At 55.1% G+C, this 20,151-nt stretch overlaps 1 protein-coding gene across 1 annotated transcript; it reads right to left on the reverse strand.

Moving 5' to 3' along the window:
• Window positions 1-1,581: 1,581 nt before the first annotated feature.
• On the reverse strand, window positions 1,582-17,766 carry Slc6a1 (solute carrier family 6 member 1). Its single transcript, XM_010631383.2, has 15 exons — window positions 16,594-17,766; window positions 15,007-15,336; window positions 14,170-14,301; window positions 13,742-13,842; window positions 12,660-12,769; window positions 11,502-11,634; window positions 9,792-9,926; window positions 9,578-9,681; window positions 9,031-9,155; window positions 8,412-8,524; window positions 7,973-8,104; window positions 7,208-7,310; window positions 6,229-6,329; window positions 5,451-5,618; window positions 1,582-3,813 (listed from the first exon to the last, which is right to left on the reverse strand). Exons 2-15 carry the CDS (start codon window positions 15,242-15,244, stop codon window positions 3,709-3,711), a joined length of 1,800 nt encoding a protein of 599 aa, XP_010629685.1. The 5' UTR covers window positions 15,245-15,336; window positions 16,594-17,766; the 3' UTR covers window positions 1,582-3,708.
• Between the last annotated feature and the right edge of the window lie 2,385 nt (window positions 17,767-20,151).

Raw genomic sequence — 20,151 nt, forward strand, 5'->3', positions numbered from 1 at the left:
CTGCAGGCCTGTCTCCTCCCCACGGTCCTCTCACCCAGCCATGCCCTTCCTGTGCCCATCGTAGGAAAAAAATACCTGTGAAGCAGGAAGGGCTGCTCTGGCTCATGGTTTCAGAGGCTTCAGGCTGGGCCTCCTACTCCTGTGGTTCGGGGCCTGCTGTAAGCAGCAAACCGAGCAAGAGCACGTGGAGAAGGGAGCCATTTTATCTCCCCAGAAAGCAGCACAAAGACCGGAAGGGGCGGGGTCTGTGCCCTTCTGGCTCTTCCCTCCCCACCTCACTTCCTCGCACTAGGCCCCACCTTTTAAAGGCCTAACACGTGAGCGGGTCAATTCTGGGGGACAGACTCTACTCTCTATACCCAAACTATAACTCTTTCCTGGATGTGTGGCAGGGCCAGAGACGTAAACTGCAGATAATGGTTCTAAAAGAAAGTACAAGGCCATTGCTCCAAAAGCAGGAGAAAAGTGAAGCTATAGTGTAAAATAGAAAGCTTCCCTTTCCTTCTTCGGTCTTTCAACCAGTTCTGATGTTTTCTTTCTTTCTCTTTGGTACCCTGGATCGAATCGGGACCTTGTGCTTGAGAGGCAGGCAGCGGAACTACTGAGCTAAATCCTCAGCCTATGATGCTTATTTATTTGCTATTTTTATTCTAAATCAAAGAAAAATTAAATCATTAGCATAAAGTTTCCTGTTCATCTTTATATTGTGTAAATGCAAATATATGCCCTTTTAGTTTATATGTGAAATTATACAATATATATGTATTCCAAGGCTGGTACTTACACATGCATTTCATTCTTGCCTGAATAGTGAAAGCTGCACAATATTGAGTTTATTTTGCTTCTTGAGATGTACACATTCTGCCAATACTCTACCTTCAGCTAATTATGAGTAAGAAAAGGAAAATAGGGGTTCATGGTCTTCCATGTGCCTGGATGGGCGGCACATGTATATGGCTTGCTGTTGGTCAGTTTTCTGTAGCTATCACAAAATACCTGGGGCTATGTAACTTAGGCGGGAAAGGGCTTAGGAGAAAAGGGCTCCCAGTTCTGGAAGCTGGAAATGCAAAACGTTTGGTGCCAGCTCCCATGAAGGCTTTGTAGGGGATGGCACGTGGCCCCCCCACCTGGATACCACGTTGTTGGCTGATCTTTCAGTCCAAGCCTCCCCTCCTTTTTTATACTGGGTATTGAACTGGGGTCATTGCGCTTGTGAGGCAGGTGGTGGAACCATTGAGCTAAATCCCGGCCCTCCTAAGTAAGATTTTTTTTTTAAATAAAAAATTATAAAGTGTTGAGATCAATAAGCAAATGAATAGTTGTCATTAAGGAAAGTGGTTTTAACTTTTATCCTTAGGTTTTTTGACCTTTATTTCATTGACCTCTTACACAGGGAAAGCATCTTCTCAGGTAGCTCAGAGTTGTTTTGTATCCAGTGATCCTACAGCTTGGGGGAAGTCTACCTCCATTTTTCTAGATTTTTAAGTACCAATCCCTCTTTGTGAGGGAAAATTAGTTGGTGTTTATGTGTTGATGAAAGAGGCTACTGTGCTCCACCCATAAGAACTGAAGATCTGATACTGCATTTCATAGAACCTTTATTATTTTTCTCTAAATTCTTAGAAACTTACATAACACCCGTGCTCTAGTTATGACACTGTTTATAGACATTTAAAATGCATCTTCATTTATAAATATTTAACATTTGGTCCATAGAACAGGTAATTTTACTAAATAATACTGCATTTTTTTAAAACAGGCTCTGTATATAGTTTGAATATGTATATATTACATATATTTTTAATATAGAGATAGATTTACTTGATGATCTGAGAATAAATCCTTATTGCAAAAAAAAGCACATATGATAATACAATATCTCTCCCCCCAACCCCGGGCAAATACTAAAAAAAAGAAAAAAAAAGTTACACATATTCACGGATCTCACAGTAAATGTACAAGACTTGATATTGTGCTCTATATGGTGAGTTTGGGTGGAAATCAGTTAGGGGATTTCTTGCCAAACATTGAAGTTAGAGGAGCTTACAAACATGAAGTATACTGCATTTATCATAGAACGAAGTCTGTCTCTGTTTCACATTGAAGATAAAGAAAAGGGAGTCCCCACCTGTCCCCTAAGGGAATGCACACTTGGACAGTGGGGTGGGGCCAGGACACAGTGGCGGGTCCTTCCATCCTAACCCTAGAACCTCACGACTGGACACAGCTGCAGCGTGGCTTCCCCACACGGCCTGGGGTACCTTGGCAATGCGACCATTTTCCAGGTGGCCTCGGGAAGGCTGCAGACCCTTCATGCCACTCGAAGGGACAGGTGTGCACGGTGTGCCTACCTATGTGCATATACAGACATTTAAAATTCTCTACAATAATGTGCTGGGTGTTCTGAGGGCAATACCTTATTGCAAGAACTGGTGTGCTGGTTGCTTCTGGATGAGCATGAGAAGAGACTAAAAAACACACAGTCACAGCATTTACCATAGTTAATAAGGGTTAGTCAGGAAACACAGTTGGTGAGCTAAAAAGCTAAGGTGCTATGGGCGAGACCTCTGCTTTGCTACGGGGACCCCTTCTCCTGGCTGATGCAAAAGGCCGCCTTTGGGTGCTCCTAGGACCCCCAGACCCGGCTTCACCACCAACACCATGAAGCCGATTCCTGAAAGGGACACGTCCCACTTCCTGAAGAAGCACAGTCGGCTTCGGAAGCCTGCGGTGGGGTGGGGCGGAGGCTGGGGAGGACACTGGTGCCTCAGTTCGTGGGCTGGGTGGGTCATAGTGGCTCCTGCTGAGGAGACTGAGGAAAGGAGAGGAGGAAGCAGCTGAAAATGGGGTGGCAGTGAGAGTGACAGTGTAAGAGGGAGCCTGAGGGACAGCTGGGTCTGCCTTGATTGGGACAGCCCCGTCCCCTCGTTCGCTCTGCAGGGTTTTGTGCTCTGTGAAGGTGGGCAGTGAACAGGCACTCTTGCTTGTTCCCCACCAGTGGCGACCAAGAAAAATCAGTTGTGCATGGAGCACTTTTCCAGCACACAGCCCTTTTGGAAGGGGCAGGTGGGCTGGGTCCAATCCAAACCCGGCAGTTGAAGAGCTGCCCAGGGGCCCATCCACTTGGGACAAGGGGAGGGGACACCACCTGAGGACTCTGGGGTGTTTCATCAGCTGCCTCAGGAAGGAGAAGCCTACAGCTGAGGAGTCAGAGCTCCGCTGGCTCCTGCCCCTGAGCTCGAAGCCCCTGTGGTTCCACTGTACAAAATGCCCGTGTTGAGGGGGCCCAAGCAGCATCTGGCAGAACCGACTTCGTGCGGAGTCCCACGTAACAGTCAGGGTCTGGCAGTAAAAGAACAGTCAGGTAAAACGACTAAAAGCCAGGAGTGTGTGCGGTCTCTCCCGGCCACACTCACTGGCAGGCTAAAAATGGGCTGCCACGGCTGCAACAAATGCTAACCGGCTGCTTGGTGCTTAGGGGCCCCATGAAAAAGGTCACCAGCCCCCAGGCACTGGCAGCTGCTGGGTGCCGCTATCTGTGGCCGAGGCTGCCCAGGTCCAACTGTCCCCCCTCGCCCCTCTGAGAGCTGATGGTGTTGGGTTGCACCACTTGAGGTAGGTGCAGATGGAAAGTGTCCAGTCTTCAAGTGGCGGTCACTGGGGCTCAGCCAGGCAGGGGTGACAGCATTGGGTGGCGAGTGGCCAGCCCTAGATGTAGGCCTCCTTGCTGGCTGAGCCGCTGGCCTGGGGCTGCTCTGGGCCATTCTCTGGGCGGACGATGTCCTCGCTGGGCTGGGTCATGACCTGGATGCGCTGTGGGGACCAGGGGAGGGAGGCGTGAGGCTTTCTGGGCATGGCCAGCCTTACAGACCTCATGTCCTCCCTCCTCCACCCTTGCTGATCCATTCAGCCACACTGGCCTCCTCAAATATGCCAGACACTCTGCCCTAGGGCCTTTGCATGTGCATACTTTCAGATGATTGTGCGGCTTGCTCTCTCAGCCCCTACTTCATTTTTTCCATGAGACATACCCATCTTGCGGGGGCTTTTAGTTTGCTAAAACTAAACCTCTACTAGAGCATACACTCCTCCCTCTTTCAGTCTTGCCTATGACCTTTTCTGGGAAAGCTAAAGCTTTGGACCTGGAGTTGGACAAAAGGTCTGAGTTCTAGCTCTTGAACAACTCACTATGAAGGCTGGAAAGCAGCTTCCCTCCGGGGGCCTCAGTTTATCCATCTGCAGGAGGAACAGATTGCTCAGGCAACTCCAGGGGCTGCACAGAACCCTGTGCCTTAGGCCTTAGAGTGCCCCCTTGTGGCAGGGACAGCTTCAGGGGAATCCTGAGGAGATGGCTTCCTGATAGTTTCCATGGTGGGCTTCTCCTCCCTCCTGGAGGTCACCTTTGCCTGCGCTGGCCCCACGAGTCCCCACCTGTTACTCACACTGCCTCGCCTCGTCCCGAATTCTGTGCAAATTAACAAAGAGCTGGTGTGCATGCAGCATGGGCTGAGCAGCCCCCAGCTGAGATTCTGAACCCTGATGCCCCCAAATCTGTAAGTTCTTAGTGCTGACTGACACTCCTGACCTGGTGTGACAGACCGAGGCAAAACACAGGTGTCCCAAAGTATTGGCTAAATCGCCCCATATCTTGTCACTGGTATGCAAGTATTTCCAAATCTGAAAAACTCTGAAATCCGGAACACTTTTGGTTCCAACCATTTGGTTAAGGGATCCCAGCCTGCATGTGCCCGTAGGGTACTGCCTCTCTTGGAGGGTAAGAGCACACTTCAGAGTGTCATCCAGAGGAGCCTCAACAAGTCTGACCCCACCCTCCATCCACTCCAAATCCTCAAAGGCTCCTGAAGGCTCCCGTAACCCTTGGGATAGAGTCTAAAGTTCTTGTCCTGGCTGGGGATTTAGTTCGGTGGCCCTGTGCCTGTCTTGCAAATGCGAGGTTCTGAGTTCCATCCCTGGTACCAGGGGGAAAAAAAATCTTGTCCTGATTTCCAAAGCCATTCGTGATCTCACCTGACTTACTTACACTGCCCATTACCCACTCCACTCTGTTCTCCAGCCATACCCACCTCTCTTCAGTTCACCAAATGCCATTTGTACCCCGTGACCTTTGCACATGCTGTGTGCCCCTCCCCTCCCCCTTCTAGGAACGATCCTTTTGTTCCACCACTATACCTGGTTGACCCTCAGGTGCTCCTTAGAGATCCCCTCTTCTGGGAAGCTTTGGCAAATCCTCTCAACCCAGGCAGGGCTAAGGCAGAGCTCCTGGAGCCTATCTCCTCGGCATAGTCTAGTGGAGCCCCTCTCACACCCCAGTGCCACGGCCCTTAGCTCATCATCTCCCCAACTAGACCTGGAGCTTCTCAAGGACAGGGCTGTGTCGGCATGTGGGGAACGGGAGCAGCAGCCCCTCAGCTGGGTGGGAAGGGGCTTACCTGCTTCAGGGAGCCCTTCAGGGTAAGGAACATGTAGGCCATGTACCCGGGGATGAGGACCATGGAGGACAGAGCCATGAGCCAGCCCACACCCTGGCCCCACTTGGGGAAGACGTAGCTGCCCATGGTGAGGGGCGTCATCTGCACGGCGCTGAAAATGAACACACCCTGGGCAGGGTGGAGGGCGGGATGAGGGGCCACGTCACCCAGACTGGACCAGCCAGGGCCCTGGCCCTCCACCCCGTCCCACGGCTGACCCCATCCCGACACCCAGGGCGCTGCTGGGACACAGGCACCTTTGTGGATAATGGGACAGGTGCCCTCTCTGGGCAGGAAGCAGGGAAAACCGGCCTCTCTCAGGATCCCTCTGGCCTCCCTGCCTGGCGAACAGAGCAAGGGGCAAGGGGCGTTGGCCCCGCCTGAGTAGGACACCACTCAGCCTCCCAGGCCCGGCCCAGCACCCCTGTGGGAGGCAGGCAAGGTCGCCGTGAGAGAGAGAAAGAGAGGCTGGGTGCACTCCAGCGCTGAGGGCTGAGTGACACAGACTGGCTGAGCCCCACCCTCAGTGTTTAAGAGGACTAACAGCACCCGGGTCCCCGAAGACGTGAGCGTGATGTCGTGGGTGGTCAGGGCTGCTCAACAGACGCAGGGGAAAGGAATGGGGAGCTCGGCCCTGGGGACCTCTCCTCCTGTCTTTGCCCCTGAAGCAGCTCCCTGGAATGGAGCTGCCCGGGCTCAGCCAGCCTGCTCGTAACAGGTGGTTCCGCCTCATCCTTACTGCCACAATGATCGGGGTGAAGAAGGACCAGCAGAGCCTCCACCAGATGCAGGGCCTGGAGCCGACCATCTCTTGGATGTTGTCATAGAATCGGTTGACGCCTGTGACATTTGGAGCAACAGAATGGGGCCTGCATGAGTGGTGGGCGCAGCGGGGTCCCGGTTCCTCGTGGAGGGACCCTAAGCAGGTCACGCCATTTCTCCGAACTCGTTTCCCCTGGTGACCCAGCCCTGCGGCTTTGTGTATTCCAGGGCCCGTCCCAGCACAAGTAGGAAAGCAGATCACCCTGACATACAGCCACCAGGGAAGGGGACGTGTGAAATGTGGTCCCAGTCCCCACGTCCGTCCTGCATCGCATCTGTCCCAGCCGTGCCTCCAGCCGGCTAACTGGATAGGGCATTTCCCCGATGGTCTCCTACTGGTGACTGTGAAGGACTGCAAATCCCATAAACAAACAAAAACTGCAGGATGTCTTGAAGTGACCAGAGACCAGCCCGCACCACTCAGCTCACAGGCAGTTACTGGCCAGACCATTCCGAGGGGACAAGGGACCGTGACAAGGGGTGAGGTGCAGGTCTGCCCAGAGGAGACTCAGAGCGTCGAGTCCCCTCCAAAACACTTGATCTGCTCTAGAAGTCGAAAGTGCAGGGAAGAGGACGTCAAAAGTAACACACACATCAGTGTTTCCTGCTTTTTGTCTCAGATAACACAGACTTTCACCGATAGCCGAGCAGTTATCAAAAAAGGAACTTTAAAGCTTCAAAAAAATTATAGATGTTTGAGTTTCCCTTTCCTAGATAGAACCTCAAACAAACCTTTTTATTCCCAAATTTATGAAGTGCTGGCCCCATTTAAAATGAATGTATTTAACGGTTCCTTTTGTATCTTCTAAACAAAACCTCTCTGAATGGTTGTGAAGACCAAATTAGTCACTGTGTGGGGGGTGGATGAATGAATAAGGGGGGAGGGTGACGCTCACCATAAAACCAGGAAATGGAGACACACTCAAAGAACACGAGGAACAGCAGGCTCATGCCGCTGGCAGAGTAGTAGTCGAAGAGTTTGAAGACGTAGATGCCCCCCTGCAGGAGGAAAGGAGGGTGCCCCCAGCACCCAGCGCATTCAGTGTGGGCCCCAAGAGGGCCGATTTTATTAGGCTGCACTGCAGCAAGAAAGCTCGAGGGCAGACTAGAGGTAGAGCGAGGGCTTTGAGCCTGACTGGATGTAGACGTTCACTTTCTGGGATCAGGAAGAAGAAGTCCAGGCAGCCAAGGGAGACAGCCCATTCCAGCAGGGCTGGAGGCAGAGTGAGGAGGTGGTCACTAAGCCATCTTTGCTCAAACATGCCTTTTCCCTGCCAAAACCTTCCCTGGCTTACACAGGACAATAACATAGCTCATAAAGAAACAGACCAAGCGCAGTCAGCTCTGACCCAGATGCCACAGGATCCACCTCCTTCCCATCCCTTCAGCTCCCCAAGCCCATCCCCACCACAGGGCCTTGGCACGGGCCGCGTTCTCTGCCCCAGAGCTTCCCTGCCTGGTTGTCTCTCATCAAACGTCTCAGCTCAGCTGTCACATCCTCAGAGAGACCTCCCTGACCACCCTGTCCCATGCAGAGTCCTTTCCAACCTGTGGACCGTCCTCAGCCTCACAGTCCTCTCCCCTGGCGCCTACTCCCTGCGGTCATCTAATTTCTACCTGGGCCCAGGAGGCCTGGGTGTGCAGGTGCCTACTGAGCCCACCTGGGTGATGTTGGAGAGGCCGATCAGGTAGGACACGATGCAGACGGCGGCAATGAAGAGCTCCCTGCGGTTGCGGAGGAGCCTGGGGTACTCGTCCACCAGTGCAGTGATGAAGCCCTCCACAGTGCAGAACTGTGGGGGGTGGAGAGTGGACCACCTGCCCCAGCCCCGGCCCCGCTCCAACCCAGCCAGCCCTGGGGCGCAGCCTCCTTCTACCCCTCGCTCGCTTGGGGGCCTCAGGAGAGTTCTTTCCCTCTGGGCCTCAGTTTCCCCTGCAGGAAGTGGGGACGGTGTCTGAATCGCTCCCCAGGGTCTCATGGGGTGGAACATTCTAGAAACCTGAGTCATTTTCACAGGGACCTAAGTGTGACCTCCCTCTTGCTGCTGGCTCTGGACTGAGGAATTGCCGGTGGGGGGCTCAAGGTGTTGGGGTGCTCACCTGGCTGTCAATGCCCAGCATCAGCAGCATGGAGAAGAAGAGGATGGCCCACAGTGGGGAGATGGGCAGCTGCGTCACGGCCTCTGGGTACGCCAGGAATGCCAGCCCAGGGCCTGGGGAACAGGCAGAAGGAAAAGGTGTTTGCTGCTCAGAGCACAACCCACATCCGTCCACTTCCCCGCATCTTCGGAGGACTCTTCCGAGCGAGCTTCCGGGAAGGAGCCAGTGGGAGGCTGGGGGGCGGGCAGTCAGGTGAGAGGACCGGAGCGGGGGCCGCAGGGGCCCCTCCCTGGTCTGGACCTGAGCGTGGGCAGGGGTGGCACCGGGAGAGTCCCTGGGGTGTGACGGGAGACCAGAACCTCAGCAGAGACCATGACCACCAGGTCTTGGCGGGACAGGGACGGATGTGTCACCCCTGAGTCTCCAGGGCCTCAGTGGAGCCCGTGGGCCCTCGGGTGGCTAAGCAGGGAGTGGAGAGGGGCAGAGTGGGCAGTGTTTGGTGAGAGCACTTTGGTGCCAGGACAGAAGCACGAACTTGAGGGTCTTGTGTCATGGTGGTGACACGGCCCCTGGTGCACAGCGTCTTCCCCCGCAGCAGGGCCCTCCTGGCGGCGCTGACCTGAGGCCGCCACGTCGGCAATGGACCTCTTGGTGACATGAGCCATGAACCCCACAATGGAGAAGATGACGAAGCCCGCGAACATGCTCGTGCAAGAGTTGATGCAGCAGACGATGATGGAGTCCCTGGAGGAGGGCGCTGAGTCAGGGAGCTGCGCAGGGGCAGCAGTCAGGGAGGGGCCAGCAGGAGATGTGGCCCTGAGAACAGGTGGCCCTGAGGACAGGCCCCAAGGCACAGGGCAGGCTCACAAGGATCCGGGACAGGAAGAAATGGGCCCAGAGGAGCCGCCTTGAGCTGCGCGGCTGGCTCAGAGCAGGGTTGCCAAGAAGGCAAAAAAGGAGGCACAAAGGAGAAAGCGGGGGATGGGGTGTGTGGGCGTGGCCTCTGGGTGTGGCTTGGAAGGCGGAGGTGGGGCCTTGACGGAAGGGGCGGGGTCTGGAGAAAGGGGCAGGGTTAGGGAGGATGGGGCCGAGCCCGGAAGGCTGTGGGAAAGCCAGGAGGGAGGGATGGGTCAGGAAGGACCAGGCTCACAGTTGCACCCTGGCACCTGTAGACGTTGTTATGGAAAGAGTTGTAGCTCCCGAGAGCGATCAGGGACCCCAGGCCCAGCCCGTAGGAGAAGAAGATCTGGGTAGCCGCATCCAGCCACACCTGTGGGCAAGAGGATGGAAAACGGTCCTAATAACCGCAGCCGCACTCCCCCGGGGCCTGGACCAGCGTCCGAGGTTGGTGAGTGAGGCCGGGAGGAAAGGGGTGCTCACCTCGGAGTCAGACAGCTTTCGGAAGTTGGGCGTGATGTAGAAGAGGATGCCCTCCTTGGCCCCAGGCAGTGTCACTCCGCGGAAGAACAGGATGATGAGCATGACGTACGGATAGGTGGCAGAGAAGTACACCACCTGGAGAGGTGGGCGAGCGTCACCCGCCAGCGTGCCCCTGCCTCACCTGGGGCCAGGCCTCTGCCCTCCAGGAAGCCTTCCCCCATGCCGAGCTTGGCGCCCACTCCCAGAAGACCCTGCTGGATGTCTGAGTCAATCAGTTCAGCACCTGCTTTTTCCTGTTCCCCTCTCCTCCTCCCAGCTCCCGCCCCGCCCGTGGTGCCAGGGATCGAGCTCAGCACCTTGTGCTTGTGAGGCAGGCGTGGTGCCACTGAGCTAAATCCCCAGCACCCCTCCCAGGTTTTGATTTCTAAATTACCTAAGTCATACATGGGATGACTGGAAAATTTAGAAATTACACATGAACACATACGTCCCCTTGGGCAGGCCCTAGAGTAGAAGTGGCAGGAGAGACAGGTTTGTGTGATTCGCATCTTGGTCCTCCCGACCCCTGGGCATCCCGTCAGTGCGTGGGTGCTGACATTTCAGGGCTGCTCCTGCAGGGCTTTCCTGGGCACATCTGGTCACATTTTTCTCACAAAATGAAGCTCAAATTATGTAGCTGCCTTTCTACTTAATGTGTTTAAAGTTTGAAAGCCCACAGCACGTACAGAGTTGTCTCCTGAGCCTTGCGTCATGCACGGTGTCATTTTTAGTCCTACGAAATGGTCCTCGGGGTCTCACTGTCCCCTTTCAAGTCCCCCCTCCTGGTATCCATTTAGGTTTCTTCTGATTTTATGTGAATATAAATACTGCAGTGAACATCTCTGCATATAAATCTGTATCTACAAAATTATTACCCCCTCCTGGGACATCTTCCTAGCAGTGAATTACTGAGTCAGAGAATCAGCTTCTCCGGGGCTCTGGCCCGTGTTGTCTAATTGACTCCTGGAACTGGGCTCCACCCTGCAGTGGAGCGGCTTTTCCCACAGTGCTGGCAGTGAGTACAATAATAAGAAAAGTATTTTTGTCAAACTGATAATCAAAAGACTGATGATGTACGAAGCCGTGCCTCTCTGCTCCCTGTGGGAAAGGGCAGTTTCCGAGTGTAGCGGGCTTTGTGTCTCTGGGACTGCTGTGACCCTCCACCCTGGGTTATTCACTGGATTAATGGCTCTGGGATAATGTGGAGTTAGGAAAGACAGCTGCCCTCCTCTGGAGAAACCAATGCCCTTAGAGTTAGGAAAGGGGCTTCAACATCATGTGTATGACTATGGGCTGTGTGACTTCCAGTCAATTTCTCATCCTTTCTGAGTCCCGCCTGGTCGTCTGGCCAATGACCACCCCTGCTACTTAGAAAGGCGTCCTTCAGGCCTGGGCCAGGAAAGATTCGGCCAGCCTCTGCCTCTCAGCTCCTGGGATGGAGTTTGGAAAGGGCCCACCAGTGTGACCGTTCTCCAGTGGGACCAGTCAACATCTGTGTTTTTCCAGGCTGGGCACCCGTGAGGAACCTCATGATTCTCATTTCAAGGAAAGGGAAACGGAGGCACGGAGAGCTACAGCGACCTTCTTAATCAGGGTTGGACGGTGCTCTTGGGAGAGGAGGGATCCCTCTGTGGACCCTGCCACCTTCCCCGACCCCGCGCACATCCCTACCTTCCCAGTCCAGCCCACACCCTTCCAGATGCAGAAGTACACCAGGATCCACGCAATGGCCAGGGTGATGGCCAGCGGCCAGCGGATCTGACCCGGCTTGTCCAACCCGTCCGTCATCTGATGCATGTTGCGCCTGGTGGGACAGAGCAGCCATGAGAGAGTCACAGGGTCTGGGCCAGATGGAGGGGCCAGGGTGCCCAGGCGCAGACACGGGTCACGACCTCCCTGGCTTGTGTGGGGACCATGAGGTCCAGCACAGTGTCACTAGGAAGTGTCAGAGGTTGGAGGGAGCAGGACTTGCTGCTCAGCCCTGTCATTGCTCCCCTGGATGCCAGAGGCTTCTAGGGGACCTGTTGTCAATTGTGCTCTGCAATGAACGGCTCCCTCCGGATCTCAGAATGTAGCCCTCTTAGAAGCCGGATCTTAGAAGGTGCCCTGCCTGTGAGCCAGCCTCTGCCTCCTCCCTCTCTCTGTCTGTCTCTGTCTCTGTCTCCCCCGCCAGCAGCCACCCTTCCCACGAAGATGCCAGGAGACCTATGTGTGCCTCCTCCTAGCGGGGTCCTGCCTTCACAGATCCAGCTTGTTAATCACACTGGTTCATAGTAGGTGCTCAGGAAACACGTATGGAGCAAGTGGCTGAATGACTTAGAGCCCGACTATGTCCAGGAGAGCTGCGAGTGGCAGTTGTCAGCAGCAGAGCCAACCACACCGGAGTAGGTTTTCATCTGCACGGATGCATGCAGCCCACAGAGAGCCTGGGTGCCGCTTCTTCCTGCTCCGTCCACAAACTCTGGGGCCTCCCGAGATGCTCCCTTTGTGACACAGAGCTTTGGGCCCTGGGACCTCACTGTGTCACAGCAGTGTCCCCAACCCTCCTCCTCTGACGATGGAGTTCACAGATGCGGCCTTCACTACGGGTCCAGGGGTCCCCGACAGAACACGCAGGCCTGGGCACATCTGCTGCAAGCTACACCATCTCTGGGTTGAGTACCGAGCACAGGGTCAGTACGCTGTCCAGAGAAAGGTGACAAGGATAGATGCAGTCCCCCCAGCTACTTTCAGCAGCGTCCGGCAGCTGTGTCTCCTCTGTGGCCCCTCGGAGCCCAGGTCTCTCTGGGCAGGAAGAGGCTCCGCCCCCCGCCCACACTGGGCACTCACTCCCAGAACTCCACCACGGCGCTGGTCATGTTGGTGGTGTTGACGATGCTGTAATTGGAGAAGCAGCGCTCTGTGTTCCAGGGGTTGTCACACTGTTTCCATGGCAGCGTCTGCAAGGACACAGTCACGTGGGCACTGCCTGGGAGCCCTCAGGCCAGCAAATGGGGTTCCAGCTGGTTTTGTCCACCCTAATGGTCCCCTAGGCCTCTCACATCCCTGCCTCTCCTCTCCAGCAGCTCTTAGGATCAGAGAGGGGCAGCAACCTGCCTAAGGTCACACAGCTACCAAGTGTCAGGGCTGAAACGTGACCTTCAAGTGGCTTCAGAACTGCACTGTCAGGACTCTGGGTCCTGGGCCATGTCCCAGCTCAGTGACTGCACAGGAACCATGACACACATATGATTTATCCTCATTTTTAAGTACAGGCAGCCATCACCATCATCTATCTGCAGCTAACTCTTAACTCTGTCCCACTGAACCCTAACTCCCACTCCCTCCTCTCCTGGCCCCGTGAGCCACGTCTTGCTTCTTGTCACACGTGGAGTCCTGCAGCATGCGTTCTGGGACAGCACAGCAGCCTCAGGTTTCATCCCTGTGCTGTGTGTCCAGCCCCCTTCCCTTTCAAGGCCGTGTGACATCCAGGTGAGGCTGGACACTGGGTCACTTCCTGTGCCAGCCGCCGCGGTTAATGCTGCTGTGAATGTGGCCTGAGAAGATCTCTCTGTGTGTCTTTGAGCCCCTGCTTTTAATTCTGTGGGCGTTTACCCAGAAGTGGAACGATAATTTATTTTCAATTCTTTTGAGGAACTGAGGCGGGTTTCACTTTTATCTGCATTTTATCAGTGAGGACAGCAAGACCCAGAGAGGTTAAATCTCCCGCTAGCCTATTGCACAGTTGGTAAATGGCAGAGTGAGGCTCTGAACTTAGGCCACCACACAAAATGGGTAACCAATCCCCTTCTTACAGGGGCATTGGGAGAGCCAGGAAGCGTAGTTATCACATGGCGCTGGAGCTGCTGGGGGGACAGGGCCACAGTGGACGCCATGGCCTGGGGTGGGAAAGGGGCAGCAGGCTGGCTCACCGTGGTGAAGGAGTTGTACAGGTAGTAGATGGCCCAGGAGATGATGACGATGTAGTAGATGTTTAGCCAGAAGGACAGCACCGCTGCGGCCAGGCCCACACCTGGGAGAGAGCACAGCGTCACCACCCCTCCGCGGTGGCAGCCACCACTGGCCACTTCCTCCTCATGGCTGGTGATACTAAGCCTCTGAGAGGCAGGGACCAGCCCGAGGCCGCGTGCACCTGGCCAGCGGGCTCAGGCCCAGCCTGTGGGCGGTGATCGTGGCTCCTATAAGGCCTTCCAAGGGCCCACGGCCACCAAGCACAGGAGTGGAAGAGCACCCCACCCCGGTGGGCAGTGAGCTCGTGGATGAGCAGGATCCAGAGGAGCCCTGGCTTAACACAGGCCTGGGGCAGGGCCCCCCCCAGGGCCACGTCCCGCACGCTTACCCTTGAACATGGGGGCCAGCTTCCACACACCCAAGCCCCCGATGGACGTGTACTGGCCCAGCGAGCACTCCAGCAGGAAGAGCGGGACGCCCGCAAAGATGAGTGTCAGGAAGTAGGGGATCAGGAAGGCTCCTGCGGGCAACAGGACAGAGGCTGTGGCCCACGGCTTTGGGGAAACCCTTCTCATCGGCAGGGCCCCGCGGCTGCAGGTTCCCCTTTGGGCTCTCCTGTCTTGCTTCCAAAGTGTGCCCAAAGCCAACTGCAGACCAAGGGCATCCCTCTGCTCAAAACACATGCTCTGTACTTTGCAAAGCAAAGAGGTGAACAGTTGTCCTTTGGGATCGGTTACGGCTGAGTTCTCCACGTCTTTATAGCTCTCTGTATTGAAGGCTGGGCGGCCAGCTGTTGGGCTTTGGGGAAGTGGTCAGATCGTGGGGCTGCAGATAACATGCTGAAAGAGGGCCCAGTGGAAGGACTGGGGCACAGGGTGCAGCCTTGGGGACTAGCCCTCGTTTCCCCTCCACTTCCTGGCTGCCACGAGGTGAGCAGCCCCCCGACCCTCCCACCATGATCACCACCAGCCTAAACACAATGAAGCCAGCTGACTAAGGACTGAAACTGTGAGCTCAAAATTATGGCTCCTCCTTAGGTCATTATTTCCAGGTATTTTGCCACAGTGACAGAGCTGACTAACAGAGGACCCTCGATCAAGGGGCAAGAGGCAAGAAACGAGACCTGGTACCGACCACCTTGGGAACTTTACGTGGCTTCCCCTACGGCTGGCCCAGACAGCGCCCAAGCAGGACCCAGCTGAGAGGGTAGCAGGCTACCACCTACCCCCGCCGTTCTTCCCACAGAGGTAGGGGAACCTCCAGACGTTGCCCAGGCCGATGGCGTAGCCCACGCAGGACATGAGGAAGTCGAAGCGGCCCTTCCACGTGTCTCTATCAGGAAGATCCCCGGCCTTCTTCTGCACCTTCACCACCAGGGTCTTGGGCTTGTCGTTGGCCAAGGGGGCCTCGCTGACTTCCGTGGAGATCTGCCCATCGGCCACCTTGCTGCCGTTGGTTGCCATGTCTCGGAGTTTGGCTGTGGGGGTCCTGGCGGATGGACGCACGATCTCGGCCCCGGTCCACGTGGACAGCAGCTTTGCGGTTGAAGGTCACCCTGGAGGACAGCGGGGGTCACAGGCACAACAAGCACCAGGATTCTAGAGTCACCTTGCTCCAAAATAGCAGTGACGGAGTGACACCCACGCGGGCTGGTGGCTCCACCAGCTTCCCTCAGCCCCCTGCCGCCCCCAGCCCCCCGGAAGGACAGGAGGGGAGGATACAAGCCAGAGGAGAGCATGAGAGACTGCTGCAAGCTGCCCGGCCAGCTCCAACTCCGGCCATCTGTGCGCTCTCCCCTATGCATCCTGCCCAGAAGAGAGACCCGAGGCCACCATGCTTCCCAAGAGAAATACAGCGTGTTTCATGATAAGACCCCCATTGCTGCCTCCTAGCAGACAATTTGATTTCTCTTTCCTAAGGTGATAATAGTTGTGGTGAGGGCTAGCCCATGTGGGGACTGTAGCTCTGATCAGAGTCCACTCTATCACTTTCCAGCTGTGTGACTTTGTGTAGATGTCTTGACTTCTCTGTGCCAGACTATCCCTATCTTTTAAGATGAGGGTAGGCCCAGGGATTTAGCTCAGTGGTTCCAGCACCTGCCTCACAAGCACAAGGACCTGAGTTTGATCCCCACTACAAAAAAAAAAAAAAAAAAAAAAAAAAAAAAAAAAAAAAAAAAAAGATGAGGGTAACAGCACATCTCTTACTGGATTTTGGGAAATCCCCAAGTCTATACATATAACAAACTACAAAAGAAGATTTTCATATTCGAGGCCTGGCTTCATCCTCCTCTGGGAAAGGATCACTGGCTTGAGTGACATTTTTGGGCTTCTAGTCACCCCAAGATGAATAAGTCCTCTGTATCCTTCTTACTCTTTAGCTCCAGAGGCAGCGTGGGTAGAAGACAGGGTATGAAACTGGCCTCAGAAAGTCATGGGTTCAAATCTCCTGACTGACTTTTGTCAGTGGAGTACCTTAGGGCTACTAGTCAATATTCCTCCTAAGGACTACTGTTGTGGCTCTGAGCTTCATTCTGCTCGCCTATAAAATGATGCAGAGGCCACACTGTGGCACCCTTTATTTATTTTTATTATTATTTTTGTTTCTTTTTTGTTTTTGTTTTTGAGACGGGGTCTCACTATGTAGTTGAGACTGACCTGGAACTCACTATGTAGCCCAGGCTGGTCTAGAACTCACAGCGACCCTCCTGCCTCAGCCTCCCGAGTGCTGGGATTACAGGCGTGCACCACCACACCCGGCTGGGGCACACTTTAGCCATGCCTGCTACCTGGCTGGGAAGGGTCATTGTTACCTGATGGTCCACCGCGGTCAGCTCCAGCGAGGTCCCCTCAAGCCCTGGGCCCAGCTGCCAAGCACAGAAGGGAAGAGAGGGGTGGGTGAGCAGACAGTGGCAGTGGGCTGTGCGGTGTCCACCGAGCGACCCTGGCCATGGTGACCATAAGCCAGTCCGGTCCTTGCTGTGTGGTGCTGGCCTGGGTGCTGGGCTTCTGGGAGGCACTGTGTGGGGACAACTGTGATGGAAGTGTGAGGACCACATTCCATAATTTTATCGGAAGGAAAAGAAGTCAACGGGGCCCAGGGTGCAGGGCATGAGCCTCACTGGGAGCCGTGGGACCCGGTTGATGGTTTTCTTTTTTCTTTCAAATAATAAAACCAAGGTTTAGTGCAGCTATTTTCTGCAACCTCAATCGGACGTCCAGAAATGTGATGAAAGACCATGTCAGACCATGGGGAAGAGTTTTGTGCAGTCAGAAAAGCAGGTTTTGAAGTACCCCGCCCAACGATTCTCCCTCCACCCCAAATTTGTTCATAGCAACTCACAAACAGGCACACGGGGGGGTACACATGAAGATGAAACCGGGGCTTTGTTGATTTTTGTTTTCTTCTGTACACTTTTTCCTGTTTGACTTCTGGAATGTTCTTTAAAGTTGACAAAAGGACACAAAGTAAACTTCAGCCCTCTCCCAGGACCAGCCAGAAGCCGGGAAGAAGCTCTGTGGCTTCCTGGACCTGGTCCCCACACAGGGTCCCCGTCACCAACACCATCGTCTCTTCCCACGGCTCTGACAGCCCACACTTTTACCTCCACCCTGGCCTCTCATCCTCAGAGGCGCCCACATGTGACCTGGACACCTGTCTAGAGAATCAGTCCTGCAGATACTGACTGAATACTGAGTCAGGGACACTCACAATGCAAGGCCTAAACGAGGTCATGGCTTGGAGGAGGTCACGGCTAGAAGGAGACTCTTTCTGCCTGAAGCTTACCAGAACATTCTGTGGCAAGTGCTGCAAGATGTAGGAAAGCAAGACACTGTAGGTCCAGAAGGAATGAGTTAAATCACCAAGAGAAAGCTTCCCAAAGGAGGCACCATCAAGGCTGGGTTTTGAAAGTTGAATAGGAGTTCATCAGGCTCAAAAAAAGGGAGCAGGCAGGGTGTGAAGGGAGGTCAGGGACAAGGGGAAAAAAATGAGAACCAAGACCTGTCATGTAAAGGTACAAGATCCCAATAATGAATGTGACCGTACTGTATCCCTAAAATGTACCAATAAACTCAATTTAAAAAATTTATTTAAAAAGGAGCAGGCATTCCAAGTGGAGGGAAATTCATGAGCGCAGGCATAAAACTCCCACGACAGCTTGCCTTTCTTCCTCAGTGCGCCTCCTGTGGCCACATCGTGAAGCCCCTGACAAAGATGGGGACAAACCAAGTAGGGGAAATGCCTCTGCCAATCCTGAATGAGGATTAAGAAAAAGAAAACATGCGCAGCTTGGAAGCCCAGATCCGAAGTGGCAAAATGGGTCAAAATTGGCCCCGGAGCTTGTTTTACCAGACAGAGCAAAAAATAAATATAAAATAAATAAAATCAACCTGAATTAAGAGCCAGAAATGTGACAGGCTGGGATACAGTATTGCAAGCAGTGGGACAGCAAGCGTAAGGGCCCTGAGGCAGGAAGGAGCTTGGTTTGAAAGTCAGCAAGGAGGCGGAGACCAGTGCCATCACGTGGGGGCAGATCACGTGGAGGCAGTGGAGGGGGCCAGCTCCCACAGGGCGGCCGAGGCCGGGGTGAGGTCAGATCTTATTCCAAACGGGATGGGCGGCCTGCCTTATTCTGTCTCAGCTCCAGGAGGCTGCAGAGGGGCCCCTTCGCAGTCTGGGTGCCCCGGCGAGAGATGCTAGAGTCCTGACCCGAGGCCAGAGGGGGCGTGGAAGCTGTCACAGACAAGCTCTCTCTGTCCCATGCCTCAGAGGGACAGGCAGCTGTGTGGGGTGAGGGAGCCGGAGTCTCAGGGCTGCCATTGTCCCCGGCCAGCCAGGCTGGGTGTGGGGCACGAGGAGGGGGAGGGGAGGTGACTGTCCCCTCCCCCAAGACTGCTCTCACTCCCGCTTTGTCTTGCTCCTGTTCCATAATTACAAAAATTACAGAGCCTCGCTTTAGACTGCAATCGCTCAACTTGCTTTTATTTCTTTTTGAAACGCAGAGGTTCAAAAAAAAAAATTTATATTGATTTTGGCGTTGTGCCCGGGGAAGCAGAAGCAGTCTATTCTCTGCCACAGGAAAACGCGGGGCTCCATTCACTGGGAGCTCTCAGCATCTGTGTGCCTGGCCCATGCCAGCGCCCGCTTGTCCAGGAGAAGAGCAAACTCTTACTGTGCACCGATCGGGCCTCTCTGCTCCCTCACCAGGCAGACAGGGAAACTGAGGGGCACACCCTAGGGCTGCTGCAGTGGAGCCTCAGGCAGGGGCCAGAGGCTCTGAGGGTGGCAGTGGCACCACACGCACGGGGATTGGCTGACCTGGTCCAGGCCAGCGGGCAGGACAGACCCAGGCTGGAGCCCCTGTGCCCAGCCCTTGCCTGAGGCTGCTTTCCTTGCCACACCTACACCCTCAGGTCACCGCTGATGAAAGGCCCCCAGAGGCCAGTGAGCGGCTCGCTGCAGAGCCCACACCTTTCCTGTGCATGTCCTGGACACCTCCCTCCCCAGCGTCCCTGGGACCTGCAGGTGAGTTGCTCCTTTCCTCAGTCTCCTCACTCTTCCGTGGGTTGGCAGGAGCCGCTTCCCACAGAAGTGTGTTTTCCAGCACCCGCCGTGCCCAGCAAGTGCTGCCTACAAAGAAGTGAGAATCGTCACTAGTCCCGCCTCACAGGTGAGGGCATCGAGGCCCTGGCAGCCACACAACCGGCAGGATGCCCGGGACTGGACACAGACGAGGTGCCAGTGCTCCCGGCCTGGGCTGTCGGCCCCTCTGCAGCTGCAGGGGAGATGGCCTGGCAGGGACCGAGGCAGGGTGGCTGTGCTGCATGGAGATGAGTTTGTCTGACCTCGCTGCCCCAGCAGGTAGTATCCTGCCTGCTCCCAGCCGCTGGGCGCCAGAAGTGTGGCTTTCCCGGGCTCTTCCAAAACCACAAGGGAGAAAGCTGGCGGGTACCCCAATACCCAGGGAGAACAAAATCAGTGCTGCAACCTCTGGGGGCTGTGCAGCTCCATCCAACAGAGCAGCAACCCCAGAGAGCCCCAACGTCTCCCTCCCAGTGAGGAAGGAAAAACAGCTCAGTGGACCCAAGTAGGCAAGGGGGACAGTTGATAGGCGGTTCAGGGCACTGTGTCCATCACCTTCCTGTTACCAAAACCCTCATTTAGGCTCACAGAGGGACAGGGACTTGTCCAAGGTCACCCAGAGAGGAGCTGGGGGCACCAACACTTGAAGCTGGGCAGCTGGGGTGCTGTCTCCACTCTTACCTGCTCCCCTCTGCTGTGTGACAGGTGTCCGCAGTGCCCCCAGCCCACCCTTGGTGTGTGCCGATCACCGCCCCCAGCAGGGGACATCCTGAGACCCCTTCCCGAC

Source organism: Fukomys damarensis, unplaced genomic scaffold (assembly GCF_012274545.1).
Source record: "Fukomys damarensis isolate Sample0158 unplaced genomic scaffold, DMR_v1.0_HiC HiC_scaffold_37, whole genome shotgun sequence".
In the NCBI taxonomy this organism is placed as follows: Eukaryota; Metazoa; Chordata; class Mammalia; order Rodentia; family Bathyergidae; genus Fukomys; species Fukomys damarensis.

Excerpts from the sequence above, each read along its gene's own strand:
- Slc6a1 (XM_010631383.2), bottom strand. The coding sequence starts at position 15,244 with ATGGCAACCAACGGCAGCAAGGTGGCCGATGGGCAGATCTCCACGGAA. Across the intron at positions 13,843-14,169 it reads GCTGGCCCCCATGTTCAAGG|GTGTGGGCCTGGCCGCAGCG; the intron begins GTAAGCGTGCGG and ends GCTCTCTCCCAG. Across the intron at positions 9,156-9,577 it reads TTCCATAACAACGTCTACAG|GGACTCCATCATCGTCTGCT; the intron begins GTGCCAGGGTGC and ends GCCCTCCTCCAG.